The 13,296-nt window shown below is 39.2% G+C and overlaps 1 protein-coding gene across 1 annotated transcript in view; it reads right to left on the reverse strand.

Moving 5' to 3' along the window:
* USH1C (USH1 protein network component harmonin) overlaps positions 1-13,296 on the reverse strand; it is a 102,559-nt gene that overhangs the window by 34,919 nt on the left and 54,344 nt on the right. Inside the window, exons 13-18 of the mRNA XM_089778829.1 lie at positions 12,382-12,447; positions 6,422-6,546; positions 5,337-5,386; positions 2,268-2,420; positions 1,056-1,215; positions 724-818 (exon numbers count right to left, since the gene is read on the reverse strand). Of these exons, the coding sequence (XP_089634955.1) occupies positions 724-818; positions 1,056-1,215; positions 2,268-2,420; positions 5,337-5,386; positions 6,422-6,546; positions 12,382-12,447 (649 nt within the window). The remainder of the gene's footprint in view (positions 1-723; positions 819-1,055; positions 1,216-2,267; positions 2,421-5,336; positions 5,387-6,421; positions 6,547-12,381; positions 12,448-13,296) is intronic.

Consider the following 13,296-nt stretch of genomic DNA (forward strand, 5'->3'; position numbering starts at 1 on the left):
CTCAGAATCAACCTGTCCTCTTGATTTATAGTAGCTTATCTCCTCAAGTAGTTTTATAATAATAAAGTAATTAGTGGCAGCATAAATACAGCAGTGAGCTAGTAAACAGTTCTGAGCAGCATCACTCTGAATATATGTCTAAGAGTTTGGCCGTAGTATCTTCATTTCCACCACTGAAAGTGTGATCCACCAGACTGCAGCTAGTGAGTGCAGATGGTGTGAGGAATCTCTGCAGAAACATATCCCTCTCCTCAAGTAACTCTTCTATTGGAGAGTCATCTGGCTTTGGGCACAGGGCCAGGAGGAGCAGAGGACCATCTGCTTTCTGCTGATGCTAAAAATTATCCAAGAAGGAGATCACCATGGGTCCCCTCTGCAGCTGCTATTGTTCATTCCCAAGTGAATTCAGGGAGCTGCATTCCTCCTGAAACAGCTGTACTCGGAGAGGAGCCAGAAAAGCAGGAGGGTGGGAAAATCTCTCTGGATTTATAAGGCCACAAACCTTCCTCTGTGTGCTCCCTTTCTTCAATGTCCTCCCTTTGAGGGGAGGATGTGAATGTTTATTAAGTAACTCTTGTAGAGTTCCCTCAGCTTTTGTCCCCTTCTCCTGCATATTGTCAAGTGAAGACATGATTTGGCCCTTTGTTATTCCTCTTTGTAGCATAGTTCTGGGATGTATTCAAGATCTTGAATAGCAGTGATTCCATCCTGAAATGCTCTTGCCTGGAAGGCACCATTATTACGGGTGGTAAAGTCTCCATAGCCTCCAGTTTTAATATGGCTAGCAAAAGCCATTCTAGCCGATCTTGCAGGGTCAGCTAAGAGAATACAGAACTGTCAGGTGGTCATGCTGCTTTTCAGGGCATATTATGTGGTCACGTTGGCCAATGGTAATGCATTTCCCAAACAAGATAGCGCCCTAAAAATGTGCAGAATGTCAAATGCAAAATACCATTAATCTTAACGGTTGAAAAAGGGAAGAATGGGACAGGTTCTTCTCGTTCACACCCAATAAAACTCCCTGCCTGCATATAAAACATGCAAAAGTCATTTACAGATCACAGTTGAGTGGAAAGAGAAGCAAGAGTTTTCTTTTACCTCAGGAGAATCATTCTCCACAGAGGAGATCTGCTCTAACCGTGTCTGACAAAGTCTTTCCACCCAGTGCTGAACCTTTTCTGATTCCTCCAAGTCTTCTCGCTCTGTCTCAGATACCTTAGCCATATGGCCATGGCATAGAAAAAAGGGTAATGAGGTTACACCACGTACAAAATTAGAAGATATAAAATGTATTTAACTTTAAAATACTTTCTGCAAAAAACAATTATGTTCTCATGAGTCATTTTCTATTTAACTGCCTTCCATTAGACCGATCCTTGAAAGCTCCTAAATATCCCACCTGAGTAGTCTTTAAACCAGTAGGACTACCCATCTGAGGAAGAGCTGCTCTTGTGAATAAGGAAACTCAGAGTAGGGTTCTCTGTTATCCTTTAGCAACAGACTAGTGTATATTTTGCTATCTTGTGTTATTTAAGCATTTAATACATTGGAATAAACTCTCTATTAGCCTAACCCCATTGAATCCAAGAGCACTATACCACCAAATAATTTGTCCCTTTGTCCTTTCGACATGTAAAGAGTTAATAACATTTCTCCAAAATACTCCCCCTCCAACATTTCCTTTTATTTTAGTTTGTTTCTCATATCTATGTTTACGGACGCTTGTTTGAAAAGATCTCAGCCCCATTTTAATTTTACACCCAACATAGTACAGTACTATGTTTCATCACCTCAATTATTTAAATATTTTCTTTATTTGCACAAGTCATGTTTTTTCTTTTATTTTTAGTAATTCTTTATTTTCTATGTCTTGCACTGAATTTCTGCTCTACAAATATTATTTTTGCAAATAATTTGGGGTTTTTTTGGTAATAAAAATATGAATAAGGAAAAAGGTGGGCACTGATCTCAACATAAATTTAGTATGCTTCACATGTTACCAGGTATATCTATAATCTGTTATTTTAAATAACCCATGAGATATCACTGTCCACAGACAAGGCAAGGGCCTACCCCAGCAATGTACTTATGGTACCATAAATTTTAAGTCAATGAGACTACACGTTTATTCTTAGACACGTGCTCAAATTCCTCACAGAACTGTGTCCCAGACACGCTTTATTAGAGTCTTGCCTGCAGAAGGAAACTATGATGAAATAGAGGAAAATCATAAGAAGAAATATAATCCAATGCTTATCACAACATACCTCTTGTACAAGCCGGTTGATTTTCAGCTGTTTTTCTTTTTCTAACATCTCTTCTTTTTCTTTGGCAAGTTTTTGCTCAAACTCCAGTTCCTTTTTACACTTCTTCTGTTCACACAGGCTGTCACTCTTCAATTTCTTTCTCTCTTTCCCTTTCTGGGATTTTTTTTTAAATTACACAAGATAGTAGTGTGCATGTTTTACATTGGCTAAACACACTGCAAAACTCTGAACTTGATTGAGCCTTTAGACACATGAAAACTTGCCCTGAAAAATTAGCTGCTGGCTCCATGTATATAAAGGTGGTGGCTATTTTTAAAACAATTCATCAGCCCTCGTCATTTTGTCTGAAATTTGTTCTTATGCAGAAGGCAAACAGGATGCCTACACATCATTTAAGGATCATACAATGTTGGCACTGTTAAATACTTTCCCCCTCTCCTATGAAATTTCACCGTATAGGTATGCTGAACTTATAAGTAAGAGTTACAACATTCATAGTCTAACACAAAGACTTCATTTCTCACCCTTCTGTTTGTCATTAATTGCATCTTAAAATGATGGTTTTAACATAAGTGCCCATGTATTCACACATAGAAGTAAATCTTTCCCTTTTCGCAAAACACATCCAAAACACTGCATAACATGCATTAGGAAAGACAGAATTAGCAATTGCAAAGAAAAGGCTTTTAGATCAGTGCATCTAAACTGCACCAACGCAGCATACTAAGGAGATGGCGTGTCTGAATTTTAGAGATGGCCAACAGGCATCTAGGGCTGTTAGATGTACTCACGCGCATGACCACTTAAAGATGTGCTAACACTGTACAAAGCAGTCATAAAAGTTACATGTAGGAGCTTTTGTTTTTTCTTTACAACTATGCAACTAAGGACCCTAATTACAGTGACCGTCACCCTGAAGCCAAGCAGTCGGAGAAGGAGGATAGCCTGCGTACTCCAGTTTCCCCATGCCCAAAACACAGTGAAGAGGAGCTGACTGGTTTTGTAAAGACTGCCAGTGAGGTGAGAGGCTGAGCTCCAGCCCTGGTTGTTAGAGGACACACAGCACACTGAAGAAGGAGTTTGAGCTGTTCCTCTTTTCCACCAATGGCTCTTCATTCTGGCTTGGTGAATCCAGGGCACAGTGACAACCATGGTACAATCATTTTCTGCATAACAGGATTATTTATCAGCCCAGCAATATTGGAGTGAAATGTAGCAACTCACAGACAGACAGACATTTCTTGCTGGTAAAAAATATCTGCCCTGCCATGCTAGTGATTAGAACTTTGCAGTGTTGCAATCAGTGAGGTTGTATTACATCTGCTTCACAATTATTTGGCTATTATTGCCAAAATTAACCCTAGGAGATAGAATGACTATGCTGTGATTTCATAGCATCAAACACCTAATTTCTATTGCCTATGCTTTAGCCTTGGGGCTTAGTTTGCATTACAAACATTTTTATGTTTTATTTAGAGCTAGTTACTGTTTACATCCCATTCACTTGGCACATTACTTCATTCTTTACGAAGAAAGATAAATATAGGCAAGTTCTTGTGATAAATGCTAACGTTTTATAACTGTAGATGAAGACTCATACTGAGCACTCTGGATAATAGCGCTGTAGAATAGCAATATGTTCCCATTAATTTTAGCTGAATGCATTTACCTATAGCTCACATCAAATTCCACAGGGCCTGAGTCATCCCTTCCACATATCACTTTTTAATGGAGTCATAATTCACTCTTTGCAATTTGCTCCATACTAAAAATGTTTTTAATAGGAAGTTAATTTCTTTTTTAAAAACTGGTGTGTTGGTTTTGTGTGGGCTGAACTATTTTAAATAAATAAAAATGGTTTAAATTAAAAACAAAATTTTCCAAGCATTTAGTTTATAGTGTCCATAGATTTTAATGGTAGTTATATTAGCCCTTTAATATCTTCAAGTGCTTTCAGAACTTTTAAGCATGTAGAGGTGAAAAGCATCTAATTATACAAAATAACCAATTTGCACTTCTATCACACAGACACTTACATTTTCCAACATATAATCTACTGTATGAATGTTGGCTAGAGCAGAGATACAGTCCTGAGTTCACATGGTGCTTAGCACAGAGAAATCAATGTTAACCAACAATGCAAAGTGGTATCTGAGATGTTGTGAACATTTCCTGTCCTATTCATAGAGAAATAATTGTGCCCCAGGGGAAATGATGACCCTTTAAATGGTGACTGTGATGGATAAAGCTGATAAGTCCAGGCTGTGATCCTGACTTTCTTGCACTCCCAAAAGTCTAAATGAATGGATATACAAGTAATGCAGGATCTAGTTCAGGCTCTACCATTAAGTCCCTAATTGGTTTTGATCATCCTGGTAGACATCTGTAACATAACATTCATAATAGTAGCAAAAGATACTGAAAAAGAAAAGAAGAATGTACCAGAAAGAATAGAATATTATTTGAAACACCCACTGTGTGCTTTAGAGATTATACTTAAAATAGACTATCTTGTTTACCAAATTTTAAAAGTCCATTTTGATTGTTTTCTTTCATTATGCATCAAACTCATTTCTGTTCAAAGGCCTATTCACCACATAAGCCTGCACTTCCTGGTAAATTTTCAAAGGCACAAATGGAAGGTAAGCTTCGATTCCCATTGATATTTTGCCTCTGAAAATCTCCCTTTTAAGCACTATTTCAAAGGCTTATGAAGAGCATAAGATTTGCTAAAGGGAGCACCCCATTTGTCCGGTATTCCCATGTGTTGAACACCTCTTGAAATGTACAGCTAGCTATCAATTCCCACTGCCATCAGTGGAAGTTGAGAGCACTTAGTACTTCAAAGATCTAGCCCTCCAGATGCACTCCAAAGAAACCTGATTGCACATATTAGAGGAGAAAGCATTTGAATCCATGGGAAGTAAGATAGTCAGTCATGTATTGTCATGCTTAGAAATAAATGTACATTACTATACAAATTATTTTAAAAAATACAGAGGAGAGAAAGGAGTGATTTCACATGCAAAACCCACAGCAAATTTTCATTTATATCTACACACTCAGTACCTTGCGAATTGTGGGAAATTTCCCTTCATACCGATAAAACCATCCAAAAGCTATAAAAAAAAGCAAAGGAAAAATATTTGCTGGAGAAAAATCTAACTGATCAACCCAGGTCCACACACAATTAGTTACAAGATATTTGAAGGCAAAATGATGATGGTGTTAAATGTATGCATTGTGGTATTGTATTAAATGATAGGTCCTTTATCAGATTCAATCAAAAAGCAACATCTATACATTTAATGACATATTTACCTTATTGACACACTTTTTATGTGTAACAGATGCAACAACCAAGGGTCACAAAAAATTTTTACAGTCCTTTTCACTCTTTTTAGAAGCAAGTTTTCATACCTATTGCTTTATATTAATTGTAACAATTCATTAGCAATAATATATTGAATGAAAATAATTCAGTGATCCACACACATCCAACCTTGGCACATTTAAGGAAACAACAAAACCTTTCATTTCCTTTATGAAATACTTTTCTTCTTAAAATTTTTTTTCTTAAAGCCAAGTTCATAAAGTTCAGAAACATACTGTAGGATAATATAAAGGATATTCAGTAACTCTATTACTTATATACACACACATCAGTTGATGATACAAGAGTTCATATCATCCACATTTTTATAGGATGCAACACTAGCAATATATATTCTGAGCTCTGTGCTAGCATTTACCATCCAACAGACTGTGGGCCTTGCCCTAGCAACTGAGAACAGCAAGAATAAAAAGTGTTCAGTCTAGTGTCAAGTCTGGCTATCAGGAGGAAACAAAATGTAGGAAGAGTCTGAATCAGGATAGGAAGGCAAGGCTGAGGAGCAAACCTGTTTGTTCTGCTTTGTGAGCCCTCCATCCATGTCATCAGCTTCAAGTTGGTCATGGGCAACTCCCTTTAAATCTACTAAAGAAACAAAGGAGGAAGGAAATGAGGAGATAGAAGTGATAGCGTAAACTGAGGATTCCATGAGGTAAAAAGGGGAACCACACTGAGATCTGTAATATTATGAAAAAACAATTCCCAATTTACCCTGAAGGAAACAAGGTCTTCCCCACTGACTAGGACGGAACCAGTCACTTACTTTTGTGTTTAGGAGCAGGGGCTGGATGTACTTCCGCAGTTACTGTTTTTACAGACTTAGGTGGCTCTTTTGGTCTCCAATCTTCTTCCCATTCCTTTTTAAATTTCTCTTCCTCCGCTGTTATCCTAAATAAATATAGAAAAAAGTATTTCTCAAAATACTCACTCAAAAATATAACTTATGTAAAATGACAAATTAATTATTTTTCTTAATTTCCAAGCAGAGGTGTGTGAACGATGCCAGTAAAACGGAATTGGAAGCGTTAAATGAGGATGTACAGGGGAGGCTCCCATTTAACCTGAGCAAGGGTCAGAACTAACCTTGCTATACATTGGGTGCCTCGAGACAAAAAATATCTAGATTGATGATGGAGAATTTAACACAATATATGGCCACTGCTGCTGCTACTAGCATTCCGTGTCAAATAAACAATGTTAGGAACCACATTTTCCAGAGCAATTAAAAGACATGAATCATAAGGATTTAATTTTCTTTCTGTTTATGAAACAATTTTTGCTCCATCACGGGGACCACAGTTTTAGCTGAGTAACCCTCTAATCCTCTTGATATGACTCTTTCCATCCTCCTGCTCTCTACTGTTTTATCAACTCTGTCTTGTTGAATCACAGGGGCCATTAGCTTGTAAAATCACAGAGATGACAGCAGATACCAACGTAAGTCATCGTGACAGTGAGGCAGACAGGCTGACTTTGGAAAAGGAGTTTTTCGTTTGCTCGTGCAGCATCCTTCCCTGTTATTGCGGCAATATGTTCAATAGAGTACAACAAATTGAGAATGCCCCATCTCTCCAGGAATGAGAATGGGAAAACATTATAGATGGAAGTCATCCCTGTGCTAACACAGAATCCAGTATGGGAATGGCTGGTGTGTGTATGGTGTGCATTTTGGTACCCCAGTCCTGAGGTTGCCAGAAGCTGCTCTGATTCCCCATGAGCCATGCAGCAGCTGCAGAAATGTACTTTGTTCCACATCCAACATGCCATGACTGATTCAGAGAGTCCTGTGATGCCCTGTCCATTCTGGAAGATTCCATCCTTTAATGTAGGTAGGTCAAAAGAAGTCTAAGAAGATGATGCATGTGGAAAGTGGTTTAATGTGACAGAACAAAGGTGTCTGAATATTTCAGAATAAATTAGAGTTACAGAAAAGCTGCATCAGAACAAATATGGAATATGAAACCTCCAACCCTAATTTAGCAATTTCATACCAACTGTCATATAATTTATTAACTTTCTCTTCTGAACAATTTTGGTAAGGAACATGAAACAGTGAACCACATGATGACTCTTTGGACTTTCCCCCCTCCAGTTCTAAATGTACAATATTTAAATTACATTTATAGTTATGTCCAACTAGCTCTTTAGCACTGTTAATGGATGGTTTGCCAGAAAGCCTGGTTATTTCATACATTTTAAGTCCTGAGGGGAACATTATAATAATCTATTCTGGCCTCTTGCATAATGCAAACCATAGGACTTAAATTAATTCCTGCTTCAAGTCCAAGAGTTGTGGTTTGTAATTACAGAACATCTCTTTTAGAAAAGCATCTGCTCTTGATTTACAAATTTCCAGTGATGAAGGAGCCATCACAGTCCTTGATATGTTGCTGCAATCGTTAATTACCTTCATGGTTATAAATGTGCACCTTATTTCTAGTCTATATGTGTCTAGATTCAATTTCTAGCCATTTAATCTAGTTATAGTTTTGTCTGCTAGGACAATGAGCCTTCTATCATCAAATTTTTGTTTGCCATGCAGTTCCTTATAAACTGACCAGTCACTTTTCTTTTGATAGTCTAAATCTTTCTTTTGATAATCTAAATATGTTCAGTCTCTCATTATAAGGCATATTTTCTCTTCCTATAATCATTCATATCTCTTCTCTGAATCCCCCCCCCCATTTTTCAATATCCTCCTTGAAGTGCGGACACTAGAACTAGACACAGTATACTACTAACAGTTGCACCAATACCAAATACAGAGGTAATTTCCCTCCTCCTAGTGATAGCCCCGTTTACATCCAAAGATCACATTAGCCCTCTTACCTACAGCATTGTTTAGCTGCAAGCTCAGATCCATCTCGTTATCCCCTAACCCCCAAGTCTTTTTCAGTCACTGCTTTCTAGGATAAAGTTTCCCATGCTGTAAGGCAGGCCTAACGTTCTTTGTCCCTAGATGTACAACCTTACCTTAGTCTATACTGAATCCTACATATCTAGATTGTGCTCAGATTCCCAAGTGTTCCCATTGCTCAGTGATCTGATCTCTTGTTATTTACTCCCGCCCCCCCAATCTCTGTGTCGTTTGTGAGTTTTACTACAGGGTTGAACCTCTGTGGTCTTTGATTCTCTGCTCCTCCAACATCTGTGGTCCAGCAAGACCACAGATGTTGCTGGACTAAAGTGCCCCAGCACAGAGGTTGCCAGAAGCTGGGAGCAGAGCTGGATGGTGGGGCCAGTGGGGCCCACAGGGTACTAGAGCTTGAGGCTGACTATGCTGAGAAGCTGGAGGGGGAGCTTGCAGCTGGCTGGGCTACTGGAGTCCATGGCGGGGGGGGTGGGGGGGGAGAAAGGGGGTGAGCTGAGCTTATAGCCTGTGAGGCAGGAAGTGGGGGCTACAGAGTCCACAGCTGGTGGAGCTGTGAGAACCCACAGGGCTGCCACAACCAGGGGGATGAGGACAGTGGTGTCCAGTAGCTGGGTAGAGGAGCCCAGTGCCGAGGCTGGTGTCACCCATGCACATCAAACTTTCCCTGGTCCAGAAAACTCCCTTGTCCAGGACCAGGGAAGTCCAACCCAAGGGAGCCAGACCAGGGAAGTCCAACCTGTAGTAATAAAGTTATATTTTCTTTCAGACCACTGATAAAAATGTTAAATAGCATAAAACCAAGAAGTGACTCACTCGGGCCTCTCTAGAAACACACCTGCTTGATGATTCCCTATTTACAATTATATTTTCAGACTTCTCAGGGAATCAGTATTTAATTCATCCAATATATGCCATGTTGATTTTATATCAATCTAGTTTCTTAATCAAAATATCATCTGGTATTCAGTCAAATGCCTTACAAAGGTCTAAATATATTCCATTAACGCTGTCATCTTTGCCAACCAAATTTTTAATCTCCTCAAAAACAAGGTCTTTTTTACAAATCAAATCAGTGTTGGTGTTAGTTATATACCATCCTTTAACTTTGTATGAATCAAATTCTGTGTCAGCCACTCTATTGTTTTGCACTGGATGGAAGTCAACTTGATAAGACAATAGTTTCTCAGATCACCCCATTCAACTATTTATATATACTGACACCCCAATAGATATCTTTGAGACCTCTGGAACTTCCTCACTGCTTCAAGATTTACTAAAAGTCATAAGCCCACTCCAAAGTGTCTCTTGGCCAGCACTTTTAAAAGTCTTGGATACAAGTTATCCAGAAGTACTTTAGCAGCTGATGTCTAGCATCCTTCTTAGTCACTTTAAAATGGAGACTATTTTGTACTCTACTACCTGCTCCTCAGACATGAATACATCATTAACCTACTTTTTTAATATACAAAACAGAAATATTTACAGAAACTTCTGCCTTTTTGCATTATTATTGACAATTCTGCCATTTACATCTAATAGATCAACATCATTGCTAGAGTTCATTTCATTCTTGTTGTCCTTAACTCTGCTAGCCATGGATTTTTCTTCGAGTTCTTTTGATTCCCTTACCAATTTCCCACTATTTCTAGCTTCTGACTTATTGTATTCAGCTTCCTCTTTCTCCTCCACCCATGTGTTATAGAGTACCTTTTAATTTTTATTGCTGCTTTCAACTATTCAGGCTGTTTTTCTAACCCATGTAACCTTCTCTCTCAGTTGTGGGTTTTTGAGCATGTAATAAAATGTTTTAACACAGTTCTAATGATCATTTACATTTCTGTAATTAAGTTTTTTCTCCCAGCTGCTGTGGCTCATAGCTATTTTCAGCTTTGTAAAACAGGCTCTGATAAAAGAATCCATTACATAATATTACTGCTTTGGACTCTATTGTTTGCATACAACTAATACAAGCCAGTCATGATCACAGGTAAAAGTTGGACCTCTATAGCCAAGAGTTCCTTTATCTGACAACATCTATGGTCCAGCATCCTTATGGGTGCTCCTAAGCTGGAGCACTGACAGGAGAAAGCTGGCCCTGTGCTCAGCAACTCCTCTCCGGCACTCCACTTTATGGAGTACCACAAATAGCTCATTTCTGGCATTTGAGCTCAGGAAGGAAGATAGGACTGGGGCGGAGAGGGGGCGTGGGCGTTTGGGAAGAGGAAGGGTGGCTGTGGAGCTGCAGAGTTGGAGACCAGGAGTGCAACCAACCTGCTTCTTCCTCTGAGTGCACTCTCATCCCCTCAATGCCAACCTCTGCTGGAAAGGAGCCACACAGCCAGCAGCAGAAGAGGGACCAGCACTGACCTCCCCTGGTCCAGCAAATTCCCTTGTTCAGGACTGGTAAGATCCTGAGGATGCCAGATCAGGAAGGCACAACCTGTACCTTGCCAACCACTAACTTTTAGTGCTGTGATCATTTCCTCTTTATCTACTAAGGTGAGCTCTAATAGAGAATTATCCGGTGTTGGATGCAACACTTCTAGGAAACTGTCATCAACAATTTTGAGAAATCACAAGGATGTTGCAGAATTGTCAGAGATTTCCAAGATATGTCAGCCAGCCAGAAGGAACATTTTTTATCAACTATATTTGTAATTATTATTAGCTGCTTAAAACAGCACCCTCAGGATATGTCTACATTGCAACCCTATTTCAAACTACAGTAGACTTCCGATAATCCAGCACCTTTTGGACCTAGGTGTGCCGGATTATCAGATTTGCCGGAGAATCAGGAGGTCCGGTACAGCTGCACGGTTTAACAGCTGGCCAGGACACAATCTCCCTCCCTCTCCCCTCCCCTTTCCTCTTCCCGTCTCCTCCGTGCTGTAACCTGATCCTCCTCCCCCTCTCCTCCCCTCCCCTTTCCCCTTCGCTGAAGCAAAACGCTCTTCTCCATATTGTAACACGATCCCACTCCCCCACCCCCAACCTTATGCTCCATCTGGTTACAGCCAGCATGTGTGCTGAGCGGCAGGCTTTTTAAACAGCTGGTCAGGGGCGCTTGGCATTTTGATGCCGGAGTATCGGGAGTGCCGAACAGTTGGATGCCAGACTATCGGAGTTTTACTGTAACTAGCGCTACTCTCAAAAAACTTAGTCCGTGTCCACACAGCAGGTAGCTATTTCAAAATAGTGTCAAAATACTGTCAAGCTGGAGGACTTCTTACTTCCTCATTGTATGAGGAATAAGGGAAGTCAGAGGACGAGTGCTCTATTTTTGAAATAAATTCTGTGTAGACACTCCCTATTTCAAAATAAGCTATTTCAAAATTGACGTAGCTCAATTTGTGTAACTTATTTTGATTTAAGCCCTGCAGTGTAGATGCACCTTTATAGTCCTGAAGGTAAATTTCATTCTGGTATAAAAGGTATCTATTAGAGCAAATAAAGAAAGGTTGATCTTTTTTAACTTTGCCCATCTTTTCCTTGAAAATGAAAAATTGTTTCCTTTTCATCAACATTTTTTCTATAAAGGTCTGGTTTGTGGAAAATTGAAATATTTTAGATGCTTGGGCAAAAATACAAAGTTTTAACTGAACTTTTTCACCTGACTGTTCAATTTTTTTGTTTTCAGTCACTCAAATCTTGAAAAAAATCAATTTTCATTGAATCCTAATTTTTTCATTGAAAACAGGCATTTCCTGTGAAAAATTCCATTTTGATAAAACTGCCCATTTTCTGCTGGGGAGAAACTTGGCCAATTTTTTTTGAAAAGCTCTGGAATTTAACTTCTCTTCACATGTGTTGTTATACAACATATACAGCACAGGAGGAAAATGATTACGTACTGTTCAATTTCTTTACGGTATCTTTCTTCTTCTTCTGCAGCCTTTTGAGAAATCTCCAGTTTCCTTCTATAATATAAAGCAAATTGAATTTAGAGAAAAAAAAGTTGTCATGCAGATACTAGTGTAAAATAAAATATATATGAGAGATAGAACCAATATGCACTGGGAGAATCTGAAACATGAATTTCCAAAGGTTAAAAAAGGAGTCTTCAAGATTCCTAGCCCTAATCACAACTGCTCAATGATTTCCTATGGTCTCCATAGGGCAACACATCATATCATTTCTCTAAATTCAGAAGCCATGTTGACCCTTGAAGATAACTTCTTAGTGCATTCTGTAATGGTCCAACCATCCTCTCTGTGATGGGATGGAGTCTGACCGCCCAGCAGAGTGACAACTAGGCACTGGGCGATGTTATTGTGGTGACGGGGCTCACTGATGTCCCACTTCAAGTGTGGAGGAATAGTTTCTGCCCAGCTAACTGAAATCCAGGGAAACTGAATGGCCCACGAGGCCCAAGTGATGGCTCTGAAGTGTAGGTACAGATTGAATTCACATAGCCACTTTGCTAAAGAAAAGGACACGCTCACAGACTATATACTTTGCCACAAAATTAAAGTGAGAGAAAGATGAGAAGAGATTTTCAAGGAAATACATGAAAATATAACATCCATATAATGAATGTAAAATTAAAATAAAATTAATGGAGATTGCAGACCTAGAAAGGTTATCAAGTCCAGTCCCCTGCCTTCACAGCAGGACCAAGTACCATCCCCAACAAATTTTTGCCCCAAATCTTTAAATGGCCTCCACAAGGATTGAACTCATAAACCTGGGTTTAGCAGGCTAATGCTCAAACCACTGAGCTATCCCTCCCCCAAATACCCATTACAAAAGTTAATCAGTTAAATGAT

This window comes from Pelodiscus sinensis, chromosome 5 (assembly GCF_052426305.1).
Source record: "Pelodiscus sinensis isolate ZL-2025 chromosome 5, ASM5242630v1, whole genome shotgun sequence".
NCBI lineage: Eukaryota > Metazoa > Chordata > Testudines > Trionychidae > Pelodiscus > Pelodiscus sinensis.